General features: G+C 31.7%; 1 protein-coding gene across 1 annotated transcript; it reads left to right on the forward strand.

Annotated features, from left to right (window-relative positions):
- The first annotated feature begins 2,825 nt into the window (after positions 1 to 2,825).
- yellow-g (L-dopachrome tautomerase yellow-g) lies at positions 2,826 to 18,851 on the forward strand. The gene is made up of 4 exons (XM_065504184.1): positions 2,826 to 3,222; positions 7,136 to 7,332; positions 15,713 to 16,127; positions 18,675 to 18,851. The coding sequence occupies exons 1-4, from the start codon at positions 2,854 to 2,856 to the stop codon at positions 18,801 to 18,803; spliced, it is 1,110 nt and encodes a 369-aa protein (XP_065360256.1). The 5' UTR covers positions 2,826 to 2,853; the 3' UTR covers positions 18,804 to 18,851.
- Positions 18,852 to 20,102: the final 1,251 nt, after the last annotated feature.

A 20,102-nucleotide genomic window follows, 5' to 3' on the forward strand; every position in this document is an offset into this window, starting at 1 on the left:
GACAATTTAAAAAAAAAAATTAGATTTGAGAAGAAAATTATAAAAAGGAAAAGCACCGATTATCGAAAATGCTTCATATTTGTATAACCCTTTATGCTTTTCAAATATCTACAAAGTAGTTTAAATAACGTCACAGTAGGCACTTTAAAAAAAAACTCAGTTTTTGGAACACATTTTCCCGGTTTTGGAATTTCGGTATTTGAAAATTAAAAAATTCAAAAATTATAATGTTATTGATTTAAGGTTAATTGAGTCTATAGTAGTTCCAAATTTTGTTATGATATCTTTAACCGTTAAAATTTTATATTATTTTTAATTTTATATTTTTCTTCATGGAAAACCACCATATTATTAAGTTTTTAAGGTAAATGACGTCCCAAAAATTTATAAAATTATTTAGATTTACTAAAATATAAATTTTCAAGTCCTAAGGTTTTCAACAATATCAAATACTTATATAAAAAGTCTTTATTTACTCCTCAGAAGTTCCACAAACCACAAAGCTCATTCGGATCATAAATGGATTTTTGGCGATTTTTTTAAATAAAAATGAGATGACCAGCTTTGAATATCAACTCGAAAATACCTCAGCTCCAACAATATGAAATTTCGTTATAATATCTCAAATAGTTCCTGAGATACCGAATTATTTCCAAAAAAATGTTTCTAAACCACTGTGCGTCATATGCAGGAAGTTTTGTTTTACTTCTTTAATTCGAAAATAAATGCCGCTGAAGCCAACCAATTGCTCACAGTTTATGGTGAATGTGTTCCATCGATTAGAACGTGCGATTCAGAAGTGGTGATTTTTATACGAAAGACAAATATCGCCAGGTCAGCCAAAAAAGTGTAAAGAACATGAAATGGGTAACATACGAATTGAAGCGGAGAGACCTTAAAAGACAAAATTATGATTGAAAGCGATAAAAGAAAAAAAATTTTCCCGAATCATTACATAAAAAATATATACATTACGATAACGTATGTGAATCGATACCAAAGGCAAATATCCATAGCGCTGTATTTGGTGGAAGCAAAATGATAAGGCCACATGTTGCAATACCTTTTAAAAAATATTTAGAAAGAAGTGGTTGCCCCATCCGAATACTATTTGTTTCGATCGATGCAGAACGCTCTCTCTGGAATACGCTTCACTATCAGATCAGAGTATCCGAAATTGGCTTAATTCCTTCTTGGCCTAAAAAAGATGTGCAGTTCTTTTGGCTCAGAATCTTATTTCCTATTTAACAAAATAATGTAGAGGTTTATAGAAGGATATGACTAGATAGAAAAAGCCTTATATAAGGCCCTTAACTTTTACCAAATCTTCTCCCCTCCTGGCTTTTGTTTATGAACTAATACTTTCATTACAAACAAAATAATCCACAACTTCCATTAATTTACTTCCGTTATTTGTTTTGTAAAAATTTTCACAAAAAATAAACAACAACAAAAAACATAAAGAATTTAATTTACCATAAAAAGTAAAGATGTTAAGAACTGTAAACATTCATAGTGTTGTTATTTCAATTGGCCTTGAATGAAATGGCTTAGAGCAACAAAACAATGCAACACAATACAATACAAACTAGCAACAGATACAAAAAGAAATAAAACAATAAAATTTCATATCAAAATTACAACCTCAATGGGGGTCATTGATTATGAGTTTTCAACACCCAGCAGACATAGATAGTAGGGGATTTCATAACATCATTGCAAGAATATTAAGAATTTCACAAAATGGCAAAAAATGTTGCCCTTATGGTGATCATTGTCTGTTTTGGTGTTGTTTACTGAAAAAGGCAAACTGTAAAAATGTTGCCCTTTTTGTGCCCATTGTTCTTTATTGAGTTCTTTTCTAAAAAATGGAAAACTGTAAACGTGCCACAAGTTATTTTCATAAAATTTCACTCTAAAAAAGCAATAAATGTGTCACTTTTGCCTCCAGTTTTACTACGAGGTGGCCTTTCTGTAAACAGACACATAGATCAGGGAATTTCATAACACCATTGCAAGAATATTGAAAATCTCAAGAATTTCACAAAATGGGCTAAAATGTTGCACTTTTTGTGCCCATTGCCCTTTCTTGTGTTCTTTTCTGAAAAAAGGCAAAATGTAAACGGGCAACAATTGAAAATATGTCACTCCAAAAATGTCAGTTTTACTACGAGGTGACCTTTCTGTAAACAGACACAGGGATTTTCATAACATCATTGCAAGAATATCACAACCAGGGCAAAAAAGTTTTCCTTCTTGAGCTCATTGTCCCGTATAGTGTTTTTGTCTGAAAAAGGAAAATTGTAAACGTGCAACAAATAATTAGATGATAAATAAGAAATCCAGTTTATGTTTTTTCTTACTACTTAGTTGTCACTGCTCTTTGTCATGAATACCTCTAATAACATGCTTCAATTGGTTTTCTTTTTTGAGCAACGAATGCACAAGTGTGATGATTTGTTGGTTAAAATTGCAATTTTATATCTTTAGAAACAATATAAAACACGTTAAAAAGTAAATGATGCGTGATATTTTAGAATTTTTCATTTCATTTCTTATTGTTTTTTTCTAGCTCTCTCTGTTTCTCTTTTTAATAAAAAATTCAAGACAATTCTGCTAGTGATTCGAAAGTGTATAGAAATAAAATCGAAAATAAGATTAAAAATTTTGCCAAAACTTATGTAATTGTAGTGAAATTTAACAAAATATTATTTATAAAGGTAAACGTACACGTTTTCATGTTTCATTAAAGTAAAATTATTAAACGCATATTACTAAGCAACGCGCGCACTCTTCGTTTTTTAAAAGCGCACTATGACTTTTAAAGTGTTGAGTTTTGTTATTGTCACCTATATGGTGATGCCCTGTTGGGCAGGCGATCCCCCTCTCAGTAAATGTGATAAAAGTCCTTTGGCCGAATTGACGTTTCAGCTGAGTGGCAGTAGTTTAATGTGGCCATGTGAATCGACTAAAAATATTTATGTGCAATCGGGTCGTTATGTACCGCGTAATGTGATTGTAACGCGTGCTCAATTGCTGCGCGATTCGGCGTTTGTGGCCTTGCCGCGCTACAAGCAGGGTGTACCGTTTACGCTGGGTAAAGTGAATTTGAAAAAAGGTCAGTGTCTGACAAAAATAGCGCCCTATCCGTGTTGGGCCATACAAGAGGAGGGCAATTGTCAGGCTTTACAGTCGGTTGTGGATTTTGTGGTGGATCATAATGTAAGTTTATTTTAAAAATTTTCTAATATATTGTACGTGATTTTTAATGACTAATAAGATCATTAGTAATCACTAGGTACTAGAGTAATAGTACCTAGTACTATCTAGAGCTAGTTAAATGAATACTTTGTGGTAATTTCAAAACTGGTATACTTAGATATGTTATGTTCTTCTGCCAACTGAAAAACACATTTGAGGGATTCACACGGTCTGCTATTATGTCATATCAACAAAACTTGTTTAAACTGTCATAATATATTAGAACATTATGGCAATATGACTTAATAGCAGGCCGTGTGAATCCCCCAATTGTAATGTTATGCCATGGCAATGCAACCAAATTTATTGCCTGTGTAATGATGACCTATTCTTATTATACGCATCTACTAATATCGGCTTTAGAAGATAAGACTTTACGTACGACTTTTGGGACAATAACACAATTAAAATCCAATTCGCTTCTATTAATATGTTTTTTTAAAAATTCCAAGAAAAACAAGTAAGAAAGTATGGTCGGGCTTGACCGACACTAAGTAAAAGAGCAAAAACATTTTTCTTTTAAAATTAAAATAATTTATATTTTTGAGTGATTTTCGGAAATGGACCTTATATGGGGGCTATGGCCAATTACGGACCGATCACCATGAAATTAGGTCGTGTGATTTCTGTCTATATGAAAGTTTACTATGTTGAATTTTGTGAGTATACCAACATTTTTAAGCGATTTATGCACATTAAAGTGATTTTCGGAAGCGGGTCTATATGGGAGCTATGACTAATTATGGACCGATCGTAACAAAATTTGGTGACATGAATTTTGTATATATAAAATTTATTTGTAGCGCAATTTGTGGAGATAGCTATATGATTTAAACATTTATGACCGATAAAGTCCAATTTCGGAAGGACATTTGTATGGGGACTAGGTGAAATAATGGACCGATTTCAGCCAGTTTCAATAGGCTCGGTCCTTGGGCCGAAAAAATAATATGTACCATTATAAAAAATAATATGCATGGCTGGCCAGCCAGCCAGCCAGCCGACCAGACGGACGGGCGTTACAAACATCTGCACAAACGCATAATACCCTCCCCACTAAGGTGGTGTAGGGTATAACAAGTAAGAGTACTAATTCGGCTGTTCCGAGTCTTATATACCCTTCACCAAATTATACTTCAAAATACAAATTTTAAATATTTTTAGGTAAACAAAATTTTTTTCCAGTTGCTTTTTGCAAAAAAAAATTTCGAATTGTTATTTAAAATTTTTTTTTTTAAATTTTAGAAAATTTTTTTGTTTATTAAATTTTTGCTTTTGGTGAAAAAAAAAATTCGGGTTAAAAAATATTTTTTCCGATTTTGACCCATTGTAGGTCCAACTTACTATGGTCTTATATACGTCGTTGCAAAGGTCTTTTCAATATCTATCATTAGATATCCATATTGTCTATATTAATGACTTAGTATTCCAGATATAGGTCAAAAATAAGTAAAAAATCGAGGTCCTGGTTTTTTCTTCATATCTCAGCCATTTGTGGATCGATTTTGCTGATTTTAAATAGGAAACTTCTCGAAAGCATGTCTGACAGAATTATTGATGATTTGGATCTCGAAGATATCTGGGGTCTTCAGAAAATTGATTTCAACTGACAGACGGACCAGAATATATACACTTTATCGGAAAATTATATTGTGGAAATTACAAACGGAATGACAAACTTATATATACCCTTTTCACGAAGGTGAAGGGTATAATAAAGAGAACCATAACACATTGTTCTCTTGCTATGTTAAAGTTATAAAAAAACACTGAAAGCTCTTTTTCTACGATCATATTTTACGACACACATGGCATGAGAGCAATATGTTATGTTTATATGACATACGGAGGGGTCTTTTTATTTATTTAAAATTTTCAAGAACAATTCTACCATTTATTATTGTTGCCGTCCAACAAGAGTGTCTTAAAATGTGATCTTGTAAAGGCTGCTTTCAGTATGATACTGTCCCAAATGTGTGTCGTAAAATGTGATCGTGTAAAGGGGTTTTAAACAATACAAGTGACTTAAAATCATTTTACAGAACACATGTCACTCGCAGCATCGTCATTTGTAAAGTTTCGAAGTCTACTGAGATGCTGAAAAGATTTTAAGATTTTAGTTGAAATGGGGCAGAATGAAAATATTTTGGAAATGAATCTACAATTTTTAAATGCTTGTCAATTATTTGTGGTTCTTTCAATTTCAAAAAAATATATTGCAAGGTTTGTATTGGGTGTATGACTTAAAAATGCTGGATTTACAATAAATGGCGTATCTTTTGAACGCGGTTTTTGTTTTAGATAACTTATATGTCATTTTGAAGGGTACATATCTGTCATATATTCTCACTTAGTTATTGGATATGTTATGTAAATAGCTAAGTTTTCTATTGCTTTGAAATTGTCGAATTTTGTACCAACAAAGCGTCATATGCGGGAAGTTTTGCTTTACTTCTTTAATTTGAAAGTGCCACTGAAGCACACCGATTACTCACCAATGCTTATGGTCACTGTGTCCCATCGGTGTGTCCCATCAGTGGTGATTTTGACACGGAAGACAAAGATCGCACAGATCAGCCAAAAAAGTACTAAGACCAAGAATTGGAGGCATTACTCAATGAAGAGTGTTGTCAAACTCAACAAGGTCTTGCATAATCATTGGGAGCTACTCAGAAAGCTATTTCAAAAGGTTGCTCGAAAACCTTCCATAAGCAGGAAAATTGGGCACCATATGAACTGAAGCGGAGAGACCTTGAAAGACTTGAACGCTACAAAAGGAAATAATTCTTGCATCAAATCATTACTTGTGATGAAAAATGTATGCATTACAGTAACCCGAGGTGTAAGAGATCGTATGTGTTTTCCGCCCGAATCGACATTAAAGCCAAATATCCATAGCGCTAAAGTAATTATCTGTATTTGGTGGGAGCAAAAGGGTCCTATCTATTATGAGCTTCTGAAATCTAACCAGACCATCACATGGAACCTGTACCGAACGCAACTGATTTGTTTGAAGCGAGCATTCGCCGAAAAACGCCCAGGATATACGGCCAGACATGAAACCGTAATATTCCATCATGACAACGCTCAGCCACATGCTGCAATACATGTTAAAAAGTATTTATAATGAACGGGCTATACCTTGCCCCATCCAACTAATATTTGATTCGATCGTAGCAGGACACTCTCTCTGGGATAGGCTTTACTTCAGAACAGAGTATCCGAAATTGGCTTGATTTGTTATTGTCCTCAAAAGATGAGCATTTCTTTTGGCTCGGAATCCATATGTTGGCAGAAAGATTTGAAAAAGTCATAGCTAACAATGGCCAATACTTTGAATAAATTTATATTGTACAAATCTTTCAAAATAAAAGCTAAAAAATTTGAAAATATACCGAATTTTAAGTCATATACCCAATAAAATTAAAATATTATTGTGAATAAGGGAGTAACTTATTCATAATAAAATTTTTATTTTATCAAGGGTTTTAAATTTAATTTTGTTTTATAAACTTATAATAAAATAAAAATGTTATAATGAATAAGAGCTTTACTATATTCCAGTCTACTAAAGAATGCATAATTATTTATACTTCAATACTAGAAATATTCATAGTTATAAAGTAAATTGGAACATATGCATAACAAACTTTTATAAACATTTTCCTCTTAAGCAAACAACTACATAAAACCCCATAAAAATTATTTTTTATTCATATTTTTTCCATTCAATTCTTCTCTTTTGCTCAACACGTGTTTTTAATTTTGTCATTTTACCTCTGCTGAATCGAAACAACTGCAATAAATTACACATTTAATTATAGAATTTTTCATTCATTTAATAAATTGTTCACACTTTCTGTCTCTTTTTCAGGGTCTTCTGTGGGCTTTAGATGTGGGCATTGTGAATACATTGGAACAGCCGATACGTCGCTGCAGTCCCAAAATTGTGGCGATAAATACGGCAGATGGTAAAGTGGTGAAAAGTATTGATGTAAGTGATTTGGTTACCGCGGAATCGCGTTTGCAATTTTTGATTGTGGATTATGGAGCGGATAATAAGCCGTTTGTGTAAGTATTTTAAATAAAAACAAGTAAGAGAACTATATATTCGGCTGTGCCGAATATATAGTTCTCTCAAAATACAAATTTTAAATATTTTTAGGTAAACAATATTTATTTTTTCTTCCGTAGATGTTTTTTTAATTTTTTTGAAAAAAAAAACTTTTAGAATTGTTATTTTAAATTTTTTTCAAGTTTTTTAAATTTTTTTTGGAGAAAAAAAATTCTAGTTAAAAAATATTTTTTCCGATTTTGACTCGTAGGTCCAACATACTATGGTCTTATATACGCCGTTGCAAAGGTCTTTGAAATATATATCATTAGATATCCATATTGTCTATATTAATGACTTAGTAATCCAGATATAGGTCAAAAATCGAGGTTGTCCTGGATTTTAAATAGGAACCTTTTTGAAAGCATGTCTGACAGAATTATTGAAGATTTGGATCCCGTAGATATCTGGGGTCTTCAGAAAATTGATTTCAACAAACAGACGGACAGACAGACGGACATGGCTTAATCGACTCCGCTATCTATAAGGATCCAGAATATATATACTTTATAGGGTCGGAATATTATATTGCGGAAATTACAAACGGAATGACGAACTTATATATACCCATCTCACGAAGGTGTAGGGTATAATAAACAAAACAAAAACACTAGTATAGAAACTAATAATTAAATAGAAATTAAATTAAAACCAAAAAAATACAAGTAGGAAAGTATGGTCCAATTTCGAGAGGCCATTTGTATGGGGTTGGTCTAGGGCTGAAAAAATTATAAGTGCCTAATTTTATCGAAATATCTTAAAAATTGCGATCTGTATTAACAGCCAGCCAGCCAGACGGACGGACAGACATCGTTTAATCGACTCAGAAAGAGGGCGTTGCAAATATCTACACAAATCCAATATACCCTCCACACTATGGTGGTGTAGGGTATAAAATTTTAAATAATAAAGTGTGTGTCAAAATGATTAGTTCACGTACTTTTCGTTCTGTTTATCAATACTAATTCAAATCTCGAATTAAACGCGCTGATGGATGATGATGAGCATTATTAAGTGCTTGTAATGCCAGATGAGTTTGTTAAATTGAACCATGATTTTCCAAATCAATTTTAACAAAATACAAACGTTGCTCTGGCGTGATTCAATTCGAGAAAAATTGTCAAACGAAACTAACCTAAAAACAACCAGGAACTGTCAAATCAGCTGTCACTGAAAACAGTGCTGCCCATTTAAAGTTATCCGCCTCTAAACAAACACAATACTAAATTTTGAGAAAATGTTAATTTATATCAAAGATAAAAACAAATAAATATGTTTCACTCTTGTTAAATGATAAAAATTTATTTTTTTTTCTCCAATATTTATTCTTAAAACTTTTTTGGCTAGTCTGTTAACTCTTGTCTACCGTGTCAATAGCACCCCTTCTTAACCGCACGTTGAATCCGATGGAGCATATTCACCATAGGCTTTGGTGAGCAATATTCAAAATGACATATAAGTTATTAAAAACAATAACCGCAAAAGATACTCCATCTATTGTAAATCCCGCATTTTTAAGTCTAATACACAATATTGTTACGTTTTAACCATTTCAAAACACTGGTTTATTTCCTTTAAATAAACCGGATACTTTTGATTGCAAATAAAAGCCGTTTAGTAGTTTGAAAATTGTAACAACTCTTTATTTATTTAAAAATGTACAACAACAGAATTAAATAGTCACTCAAAGTTTTTATACCCTACACCACCATAGTGGGGAGGGTATTATGCGTTTGTGCAGATGTTTGTAACGCCCAAAAACTATAAAGTATACCGATCGATATAGAATCACTTTCTGAGTCGATTAAGCGATGTCCGTCCGTCCGTCTGGTCGTCTGGCTGGCTGACTGGCTGTTCATGTAAACCTTGTGCGCAGAGTACAGGTCGCAATTTTGAAGATATTTCGATCAAATTTGGTACATATTATTTTTTCGGCTCAGTGACCAAGCCTATTGAAACTGGCTGAAATCGGTCCACTATTTCACCTAGCCCCCATACAAATGTCCTCCCAAAATTGGACTTTATCGGTCATAAATGTTTAATTTATATATGTATCTCCACAAATTCCGCTCCAAATAAGTTTTATATACACAAAATTCATGTCACCAAATTTTGTTACGATCGGTCCATAATTAGTCAAAGCTCCCATATAGACCCGCTTCCGAAAATCACTTTAACGTGCATAAATCGCTTAAAAATGTTGCTAAACACACATAATTCATCATAAATAACTTTCATATAGACATAAATCACACGACCTAATTTCATGGTGATCGGTCCATAATTGGTCATAGCCCCCATATAACCCCACTTCCGAAAATCACTCAAAAATATAAATTATTGAAATTTTAAAAGAAAATTTTTTTTTGCTCTTTTACTTAGTGTAGGGTATTATATGGTCGGGCTTAACCGACCATACGTTCTTATACACGTTTATAAATTCTCAGAAATACAGACACTTTCACTAATGTACACGAATTCACTTGAAAAATACAGCACACTTTAAGTCACTCAGTTGATGTTTATTCGAATAGCGTCTCTGATAAACTGACTAACGACTGCAACCTATTTATAACACTGCATTACCATCTAGAAAGCTCTATTTCTACAATGTTCTTTAACTGAATATTCGAATTCGAATATACGGTCGCAGCAAACAGCGTTGCCAACTTACGATCAATGGTCAACTGAAAGCTTTTATTTAATAATGCCCACAGATATGTTACAGTTTGCTATTACAGCACTGTTATTTGAAAGCATTATGCTAATTTTAAATCAGCCCTTAAAATCGTTATATTTGAATTCAAGTAAAATTTCGTAACAATATATTGTCAGCATATTGTCAATGGTCAATCTTGGTAAGATTTTCTTTTACTATCATCATTTTGTACACAAATTTCTACAGGTACTATAATTTATCAAATTGTCAGACATAAATAAAGGATTTAGCAAAATGGTATACGAGGATAACTATTTATGTTTTAAGATACAGCAATAATAAAATATGGATGCTTCTATGGAAGCTGTGGTCAATTATGAATTGATACGAAAAACATTTATATATAAATGTGATTTCCTTTTATATAAAACTTAATTGTGGAGGAATTTGTCTGGATACTTATATAAATTCTATTTCTGGAGGACATTTATATGGGGGCTAAGTGAAATAATTAACCGATTTCAGCCAGCTTTGTACTTGGGCCGAAAAATTTGATTCTGAGTCGATTGATATACTTTAAGGTGGGTGTTTGACTAATTTCCCTACTATGAAATATAAACACAAAAAAAAACTTTATCTTTGCTTCCTTAAAACATAACTAGGAACCCACGTATTAGTTCTATACATTTTATTTTTTTTAAATGAAATTTTTTCACTAAACCTGTCATTTATTCACCTCACATACACATGTAGACAAATGTAGCCAATCATACATACATGGAATGGTGAGTAAGTTTGACAAATAAATAATGTTTTTTTAAAGCATACTTTATGGCTTTGCTACTATGTACTGATTATGGGTTTGATTGGTTTGTTTTTGTTGTTCTCTAAATACATTGGAATAAAAAATGTTTATTCATTTCTCAAGATAACTGTTCAATTTGCCCACCCACATACATATACACTTATTTACACCTGTGACAATTGTATACAAACTTACATATGAGTAGATTAGTATGTAACTAAAAATCAAGACAGTTTGAGCCAAATAATTTAGAGGTTCACATTTTATTTGAAGTTACGAGTTTTGGATCAAATTTTAAACAAATAACTTTTAGAATATTTGGAAACTTCACATAAAATGTGCAACCTCTAATCGTTATCCGATTCTGCTAAAATGTTCAGCATTTGGTTTTTAGATGACGGAGAACAATTTTAGAATTTGATAGAATTTAGAATCCAAAAAGTTAAAAAAGAAGAGCCACCCTAATGTACATAAATAATACGAATAAGAAACCATTTGATTTTCTTTTTTACACTGTCATGCACCATCAAATGAACTAATAAATCAAAAAAAGGTAAAATTAAATGAGAAAAATACGTCCTATTTGGTGGAGGAAAATAATGGCTAGACCTCTACATCATATGATTTTTTTCGATGCTGACCCGCTTCGTTTTGCTAAACCAAACGCAATTAAAAATTGTTTAATAACAAACATTTTATGAAGCTTTTAAAGATATACACATCTGCTCAAAATAATAGATACACCAAAATTTATTTTTTAAAAACGAAAAAAAATAATGGTATATTGTAAAATTATAAAAAAAATTCAGTCGATTTTTATTTATAGTTAAAAGGAGAGTAAAAAACAAAAACAAAATATTTCATAATTAATAATAAATATTATAAAGTAAATTAAATTTCTTAAATTTCGAAAAATTTGGTGCTCATAATAATAGATACATTTTTAAAAATTCTTATTAAACAAAAGCTAATAAATTTTATCTTAAAAAAATTAGTTTATTATTAAAGTAAAGCTAGTATCCAGTATATCCACCTTTGTTTTGTAAAACTTTCTCCACTCTTCTGGGCATACTGGATATCAAGTTCTGACACTTCTCCAATGGAATCTCGTACCATATTTTTTGCGTTTTCTCCCATAAATCGTCTTTATTTTTGAAAACTTCCTTCGAAAGCCTTATCTTTAATTCACTCCACAAGTTTTCTATTGGGTTTAAATCAGGGGATTGGCTGGGCCAGCTTAAAACAGGTACGTTATTCTCCAAGAACCAGTTTTTAACTAATCTTGAACTATGTTTTGGGTCGTTGTCCTGCTGGAATGTCCATATTAATGGCATATTTTCCGTTGCATATGGAAGCATTACGTTTTCCAATATGTCTCTATACCCACTAGCATTCATGGTATCTTCTATTCGGAATATCGGACCAACACCATTCCATGAAAAGCAACCCCAAACCATTATGTTTCCCCCACCATGTTTTACCGTCTTTTTTGTAAATTTAACGTGGAATTCTTTTCCTTTTGGTCGGCTTACATTTCTTTGGCAGTCGTTTCCAAACAAATTTATTTTTGTTTCGTCGCTCCATAAAATATTTCTCCATTTTTTTCGCCTTCACACCCGGACCATTGTAATCTTGTCTTGATATTTTTTTGGCGCATTAGTGGCACTTTTCTGGCAATTCTTCCCGGCAATTTAGCTTGTAAAAGACGACGACGAACTGTTTGTGGACTGATTTCGTTACATAGCTCCGCAGAAATAGCTTTCGATGATATGAAAGGGTCTTTTTTAACCATAAGGACGATCCGCCTATCTGTTTCTGGACTGGTTTTCTTTGGTCTACCGCGAGTTTCTCTTTTTTGTTTTTTAGATAAAGCATTTTGGACAAAATGTAAAGATCTTCCTATGCTCTTTGCTATTTCCCGTAATGATTTTCCTTGATTTCTCATCGTTTGAAAAATTTTTTTCTCATCTTCGGTACAATGATGATTTCGTCCCATTTTCTTCAAAAGAGTCCTATTTTTTATAAAATTGTTGCTAAAATTTAAATTATACTTACTGTTTCACGTAAATAGGAACAAAAAATTGCACAAAAAAAAAATTGTATATAAACAAATTACAAATTACTGATGTGTATCTATTTTTATGAGCAAATAATTTTTTGTAATTAAAATAAATTCGTTTTTAAAAATCAACATGAAAGCAAATAGTTGCCAGATTTTTGACTGACATGACATTGCCAGATAGAAATTTTAATAATATGATGTATTCTTAACGCTTGCGAGGAAATTTTCAATGTTACCGCCATTTAAATTTTTTCCAATTAGGTGTATCTATTATTTTGAGCAGATGTGTACATACATAGCTTTATAAGATTTTGGCTTTTTTATTTTGAAACATTTGTATAATATACATACATACATAAATTTATTCAAAGATTGGGCCATGACCTTTTTCCATCTTTCCGGATTCCGAGCCAAATCTTTGCACATCTTTTGAATACAAGAACGAAGCAAGCTAAATTCGGATACTCTGTTCAAAAGTGAAGCGTATCCCAGATCGAAACAAATAGTAATCGGAACAGTCTGGACTATAAGGCTGATGATTAAAAACTTCCCAACCACTTTTTTCTAAATAGTTTTTAACAGGTATTGCAACATATGGCCGAGCGTTGTCATTTCTGGCCGCACATTCTGGGCGTTTTTTGAACAATACTCACTTCAAACTAATCAGTTGCGTTCGAGACCTTTTGGTCTCACCAAATACGAAGCATTACCTTAGCGCCATGGATGTTTGGCTTTGGTGTCGATTCGGCTGGTTGGCCCAGCTTCTCATACGATCTCTTACGCTTTGGGTTATCGTAATGGATCCATTTTCATCGCATGTAATGATACGTTGCTAAAATGATTTTTTTAACAGCCTTTAAGCATAATTTTGGACATGCAAAACCGTATTTAAAGCTCTCTCGGCTTCAATTCCTATGGTACCCAATTTCCCTGCTTTTGGATGAATCCAGCTGCTCGCAAATGTTTTGAAAATGCTGCTGAGTAGCTCCCAATGATTTTGTAAGCTATTGTTGAGTGTTACAACAATCTTCATTGAGTAGACGAATCGATAGTTTAGAAATTCATCAATTTAAAAAAAAACAAGTAAGAGTGCTATATTCGGCTGTGCCGAATCTTATATACCCTTCACCAAATTATACTTCAAAATTTTAAATATTTATAGGTAAACAAAATTTAATTTTTTCCAGTTGTTTTTTTTTTCATTTTTTGGAAAAAAAAATTTTTCGATTTTATTTTTTAAATTAAAAATTTTTTTTTTTTTGTTTTTTCAATTTCAAAAAAATTCGGGTTAAAATTTTTTTCCGATTTTGACCCATTGTAGGTCTTATATACGTCGTTGCAATGGACTTTGAAATATCTATCATTAGATATCCATATTGTCAATATTAATGGCTTAGTAATCCAGATATAGGTCATAAATAGGTCAAAAATCGAGGTTGTCTTGGTTTTTTCCTCATATCTCAGCCATTTGTGACCGATTTTGCTGATTTTAAATAGCAAAATTCTCGAAAGCATGTCTGACAGAATTATTGAAGATTTGGGTCCCAAAGATATCTGGGGTCTTCAGAAAATTGATTTCAACAGACAGACGGACATGGCTTAATCGACTCCGCTATCTATAAGGATCCAGAATATATATACTTTATAGGGTCGGAAATGAAAAATGTAGAAATTACAAACGGAATGACAAACTTATATATACCCTTCTCACGAAGGTGAAGGGTATAGCAAGGATTTCGTTTGAAAGTTTTAAAATTATATGAATAAAGAAAATTATAAAAGTACCATCAAGAGGAAGAAATGTACATATTTAGGATAATTATTATAGAAAATTCAAAAAGTACCATTTGTAGAACGAAAAAGTACCATTAGTTATCGCTTTTTGGTACCATAATGCAATTAAGCACCCTATCATTGATTCTTTCTTTACTCAGAAGCATATCAGCCAACAATTATGTTTATAGCTTAAATAATTTATTATATTAAAAAAGTACCAATTTTCCTTTTCTCTCTTGAACCTCAGAACAGTTTGAAATTTAAAAATACTCCATTTTGGAAACAATTTTGGTGGCAAAGACTATGGGTTCATGTGATCAAGAAAAAATTAGTTTTGCAATTTTTATCATCGCACTCGACTTACAAATAAAACCATGTTAGTTAATTTTGGCTTAATAAATTTTTTCCCATTTTTACCCCTAAAGATTTCGAATTTCCAAAAAGTACCAAATTGATATGTGGTATTTTTTGATAAGTATGTACTTATAAATAATACGATTTCAAATGTTTGTATATTTCTGGAGGAAAAATATTTCTGTTTCCTCCACAAAAAAGTTCCAAACACCTGTCTGCCAAATTTATTAAGTAGATAAAGACGAATTTTAAACTTTTTTGTATCTATATTAGTTTAGATGATAAAGGTTACCGAATTTATCCGTTTTTACCCCCTAAAATTTCGAATTTCCAAAAATCCCTTCTTAGTGGATCTGAATAGGGAGAGAAAACCTAAAGTCCAAATTTGGTCTGGTCACTCAGTAACGTTATTATTTTATATAATTATACTTATGTATAATAAACATTTTCTAATCCACAAATTCTTCATAATAACTTTCATAAAATCCATTTAATATTAAAAACTTTTATTACCTAAATTAAGCTTTAACTTAATTATATATCCTTATGACCAAGAACAAATGCAAACAAATATAGGAGTATGAAAAAAATATATATGGAAAATTGTTATGTTCCTCATAATTTCTATTGTTTTTTTTTTTTCTTTAGTTATATTTTTTGTATATAATTTTCTATTTTCAGTTATGCTGCTGATGCTGGGGCACGTAGTATTTTGGTCTACGATATAGCTGGCGCAAAATCGTATCGTATAGTGCTGCCAAAGGCAACATGTCCCATAAACGATGTCCTCTATATTGCTCTGGCTGCGCAACCAGATGGCACTTCAACTTTATTCTTTACCTATCTCAGTTCCCCACGTCTTTATTCGATTAAGGGAGAATATTTGAGGGTGGGTCAGGGTGCTGGTTCTATTGTGGATGTGGGCGCAAAACCGTATGGCAAACAAATGGTTATGCTGGGTGCCGATGGTGGTAACTCATTGTTTTTCCGCTATAAAGGTGAAAACGACATATACATGTGGGATTCGGAGACATGCTTTAAATCGGCAAATCTTCAGGAAGTGCAACGTGGTGGTGATTGTCGTCTATCAACACAGGTAAATAATATTGTTCATACTTGAAGCAGACAGGTTGTAGTAAAAACAATGAAGACATTTATTATTTAGGTATTTAGTTTGTGTGTATGTCTGTGGCACACATATGTCACTATACAGAGGGTTAATATGTTTGCACTAACTTGATACATTAGAATGCTACCAAAAAATGGCAGGGTCAGTTTTGTCTAACTGACTTTATCAGAAATTTTAACCTTTGACGTTCCCATTTTCGCCATATTATTATATTAAAAGCTTGCTTCAGACAACATGCTATATAAACATGCTATGCCAACTCAAACACATTGTCATGCTATGTCATTGCAACATAGCCAGGTTGTTCTTGTTTAGGGAAGTTCTCTATTTTTGCTTTCAGTCTCTGATATGTTATGACATCTCAAACGTTGACAATCTGGTACGCAGATCAAATTGTCGCCGAAACGACTCGTGACAAAGTCTCAAACATGATGTTATGCATTATTCAAACACATTATCACGAACAGTAGAGCAGAATCAAACAATTTTGGAAATAAATCTGCCATTTTTTATGCATTTGAAAATTAAAATTTCAAAATGACATTGGCCCGCATTTCTCATAATATCTGACCGATTACATTCAAATTCATAAACAATAAACAAATAGAAATTTAAAACAGTATCTTTAACGTGTCCAAAAATAATCGAATTTGAATTTGAAAATTGAGAAACTGTTGAATTTTCTTTTTTTTTGCCGGCCGAGAGCCGAAGTATTTATCTCGTCGGATCGTACTCATTAGCTAGTCCTAGCCAATAAGTCTTAGTAAGTCGATGAGAGCAGAAGAATTTATCTCCTAGGATTGCATCCATAAGTTGTATATACCAATAATTATTCGTTGGTCGACCGAGATCCGAAGCATTTATCTCGTCGAATTGTACTCATTAGCTAGTCCTAGCCAATAAGTCGTAGTTAGCCGATGAGAGCGGAAGAATTTATTTCCTCGGATTGCATCCATTACCCATAATTAGTCGTTAACCGACCAAGAGCCGAAGCATTTATCTCGTCGGATTATTCTCAGCAGCTAGTCCTAACTTATAGAGCCAACGAATTAATTTCGTTGGATTACATCCCTTGCATTTACTTTATAATAATAAGTCGTTAGCCGACCGAAAGCCGAACCGTTTATCTCGTCGAATCCTCTAATAAAAGCTTCGATCATTAACAAACATATACCAAAGATACAAGACAGCTCTGTGATAAAGATTTCAAAGGAAATAGTTCGTTGAAGAACCTGGATATTTTAATAAAATCGGTCATATATTGTGACCGATATTATGAAAAAAACAAGTAAGAGAGCTATATTCGGCTGTGCCGAATCTTATATACCCTTTACCAAATTATACTTCAAAATAAAAATTTGAAATATTTTTAGGTAAACAAAATTTATTTTTTTTTCCAGTGGTTTTTTTAATCTTTTGGAAAAAAAATTTCGAATTTTTTTTTTAAATTTTAAAATTTTTTTAATTTAAAATTTTTTTTTTGCTTTTTAATATTTAGCAAAAAAAAAACTTTTGGTGAAAAAAAATTCGGGTTAAAAAATATTTTTTCCGATTTTGCCTCATTGTAGGTCCAACTTACTAGGGTCTTATATACGTCGTTGCAAAGGTCTTTGAAATATCTATCATTAGATATTCATATTGTCTATATTAATGACTTAGTAATCCAGATATAGATCAAAAATAGGTCAAAATAGGTTGTCCTGGTTTTTTCCTTTATCTCAGCCATTTGTAGACCGATTTTCTCGATTTTAAGTAGCAACCGAGCCGGATGAATTCCAGAGATATTGATGTATGAATCGAGTATGTAAGTTATTTGGGGGCTTCGGAAAGTTGATTTCAATAGACAGACAGACGGACATGGCTTAATCGACTCCGCTATCTATAAGGATCCAGAATATATATACTTTATAGGGTCGGAAAATTATATTGTGGAAATTACAAACGGAATGACAAACTTATATATACCCTTCTCACGATGGTGAAGGGTATAAAAACCAGGGTATGGTGAAATGCGTTAGACTCAATAACTTTAAGAAATAAATAGCATACGCCACTATGTTCTTTAAGGATGTATTAAAATTTCTGCAATTTTTATAAAAATGAGGGGTATCTTAGGTGCCCCATTTTGAGACCCCACTGCGCCGCTTCTAAGGGGCGAAAACTACAGTTAGAAATACAGATTTATTTCCAAAATATTTTAACTCTGGATTTGTTCGACATTGCCTTGCGAGTATGTTTAAAGAGTACGGCATGACTTGACAATATTTGGTGTAACTCTTGTCGTCATATTAAAACAGGCCTCTATTTTACACTCCTAAATTTTTCAGAACATATTTTTACAGTTAAATGAACAATGTTAGGTAGAGTTAGGTCCTTAACTTGGAATTTTCTTTTACTCCATAAAATTTTGCAGCTGTTTAATGTGTAAACTAACTAATTCCTTTATACTAACGTAGTAAACAAGGTTTTATTATTGATTTATACTATGTCTACTTTTTATCTTATTATTTCTAGGTTTTACCTGGCCATAAACGTTTTATGTGGGCTTTGGAAAGTAATTTTCATGATTTTATATCCGAACGTACTGGCTGCAATGGTGCTTCAATTATTCTACATCCGGTTGTACGTGAATGTGATGACTAAATCCACATATTAAGTTGCAATACAAAACTTTGTCTTCATTCCTCATTCATTCATGTGCATTTTGTTTTTATATTTTTGCCAACAGATTTTATTTTATAGTATCTACTTAGTATGTAAATAAATTTATAGGAAAAAAAATATGTGTCTTAAATTTTATTATACTTTTATACTCGTACTTATTATATTTATTATAAAACATATTTTTTTTATATTTAGTAAACTTATGTCTTAAGGGAATTTTATTGTTAAGGAATTGATATTTTTTTATACAAAAAAGATTATTATAATTTTGTTTATATGAATAAAATGTTGTGAACAAAAGTGAAAAATGGTAGTTTTAATTTATTTCATTTATTTTCACTTGTATACAGTTAATTAGAAATATCTGCAAAAATCCCTGAACATGAAACAACTATAATAATTGTTCAATAACTTATTAAATTTGGAAGAAATTGTGAAAGTAACAAAATTGTGCAAACTGATGTTTTGACAATGTTGTCAAATGTTATGTTAAGAACATAACATCGACAAGAGTGGTCCACACAAGACAAATTCATGGGCGGACAAGAAATTGATGGCTAATCGAAACGGGGACAAGTTTGACACGCGTCCTTTGAAAAAAACCCAACAAAGAAATGTGAATTAGAATTAAAAAAAACAAAACTCCACTCAAGCACGAAATATACATAAAAACTCCTTTTGAGTGGTTTCATATTTCAAAGTAATAGAAAAATAAAACTAACATACTTAACATAAGTATTTTGGTAACAGTCCTTTTTTAAAATAAATATTTCAATAGTTTTTAAAACCTATTTGATATTCGTCAACACATACTAGTTATTTCGATGTCTTATTTTCCATATCACTCAACCATTACTTATGTAAATAATCAAATGTTAGTGACACACTTCTTTTGACACCCATCAGCAAACATCATCATTATTATCAAATAGAAAAGTATTTAAAAACATTTATACATATCTTTTCTTTAAATAAGTATGTATGTACTTGGTTAAAAGAAAAATATTTAATAACAAATAAAAAAAATACGACAGATTGATACATAAAATACCGTTCAGTGAGAAGAAATATTGATTCAAATATTTAATGATTTTCTATTGACACATCATAAAATCAAACAAACTGAAAATATATGGCACTTACATATGAGAAGAAAAAAACATTGAAGCAATACAAGAGAGTTGAAGATATAAAAGAACATTAGTTACGGCAGTGAAGAATGAAATGTACCCTGCTCAATAAAATTAACTCAAAATGTAAATATTTATTTGGCCTCCC

This window comes from Calliphora vicina, chromosome 3, assembly GCF_958450345.1.
Source record: "Calliphora vicina chromosome 3, idCalVici1.1, whole genome shotgun sequence".
In the NCBI taxonomy this organism is placed as follows: Eukaryota; Metazoa; Arthropoda; class Insecta; order Diptera; family Calliphoridae; genus Calliphora; species Calliphora vicina.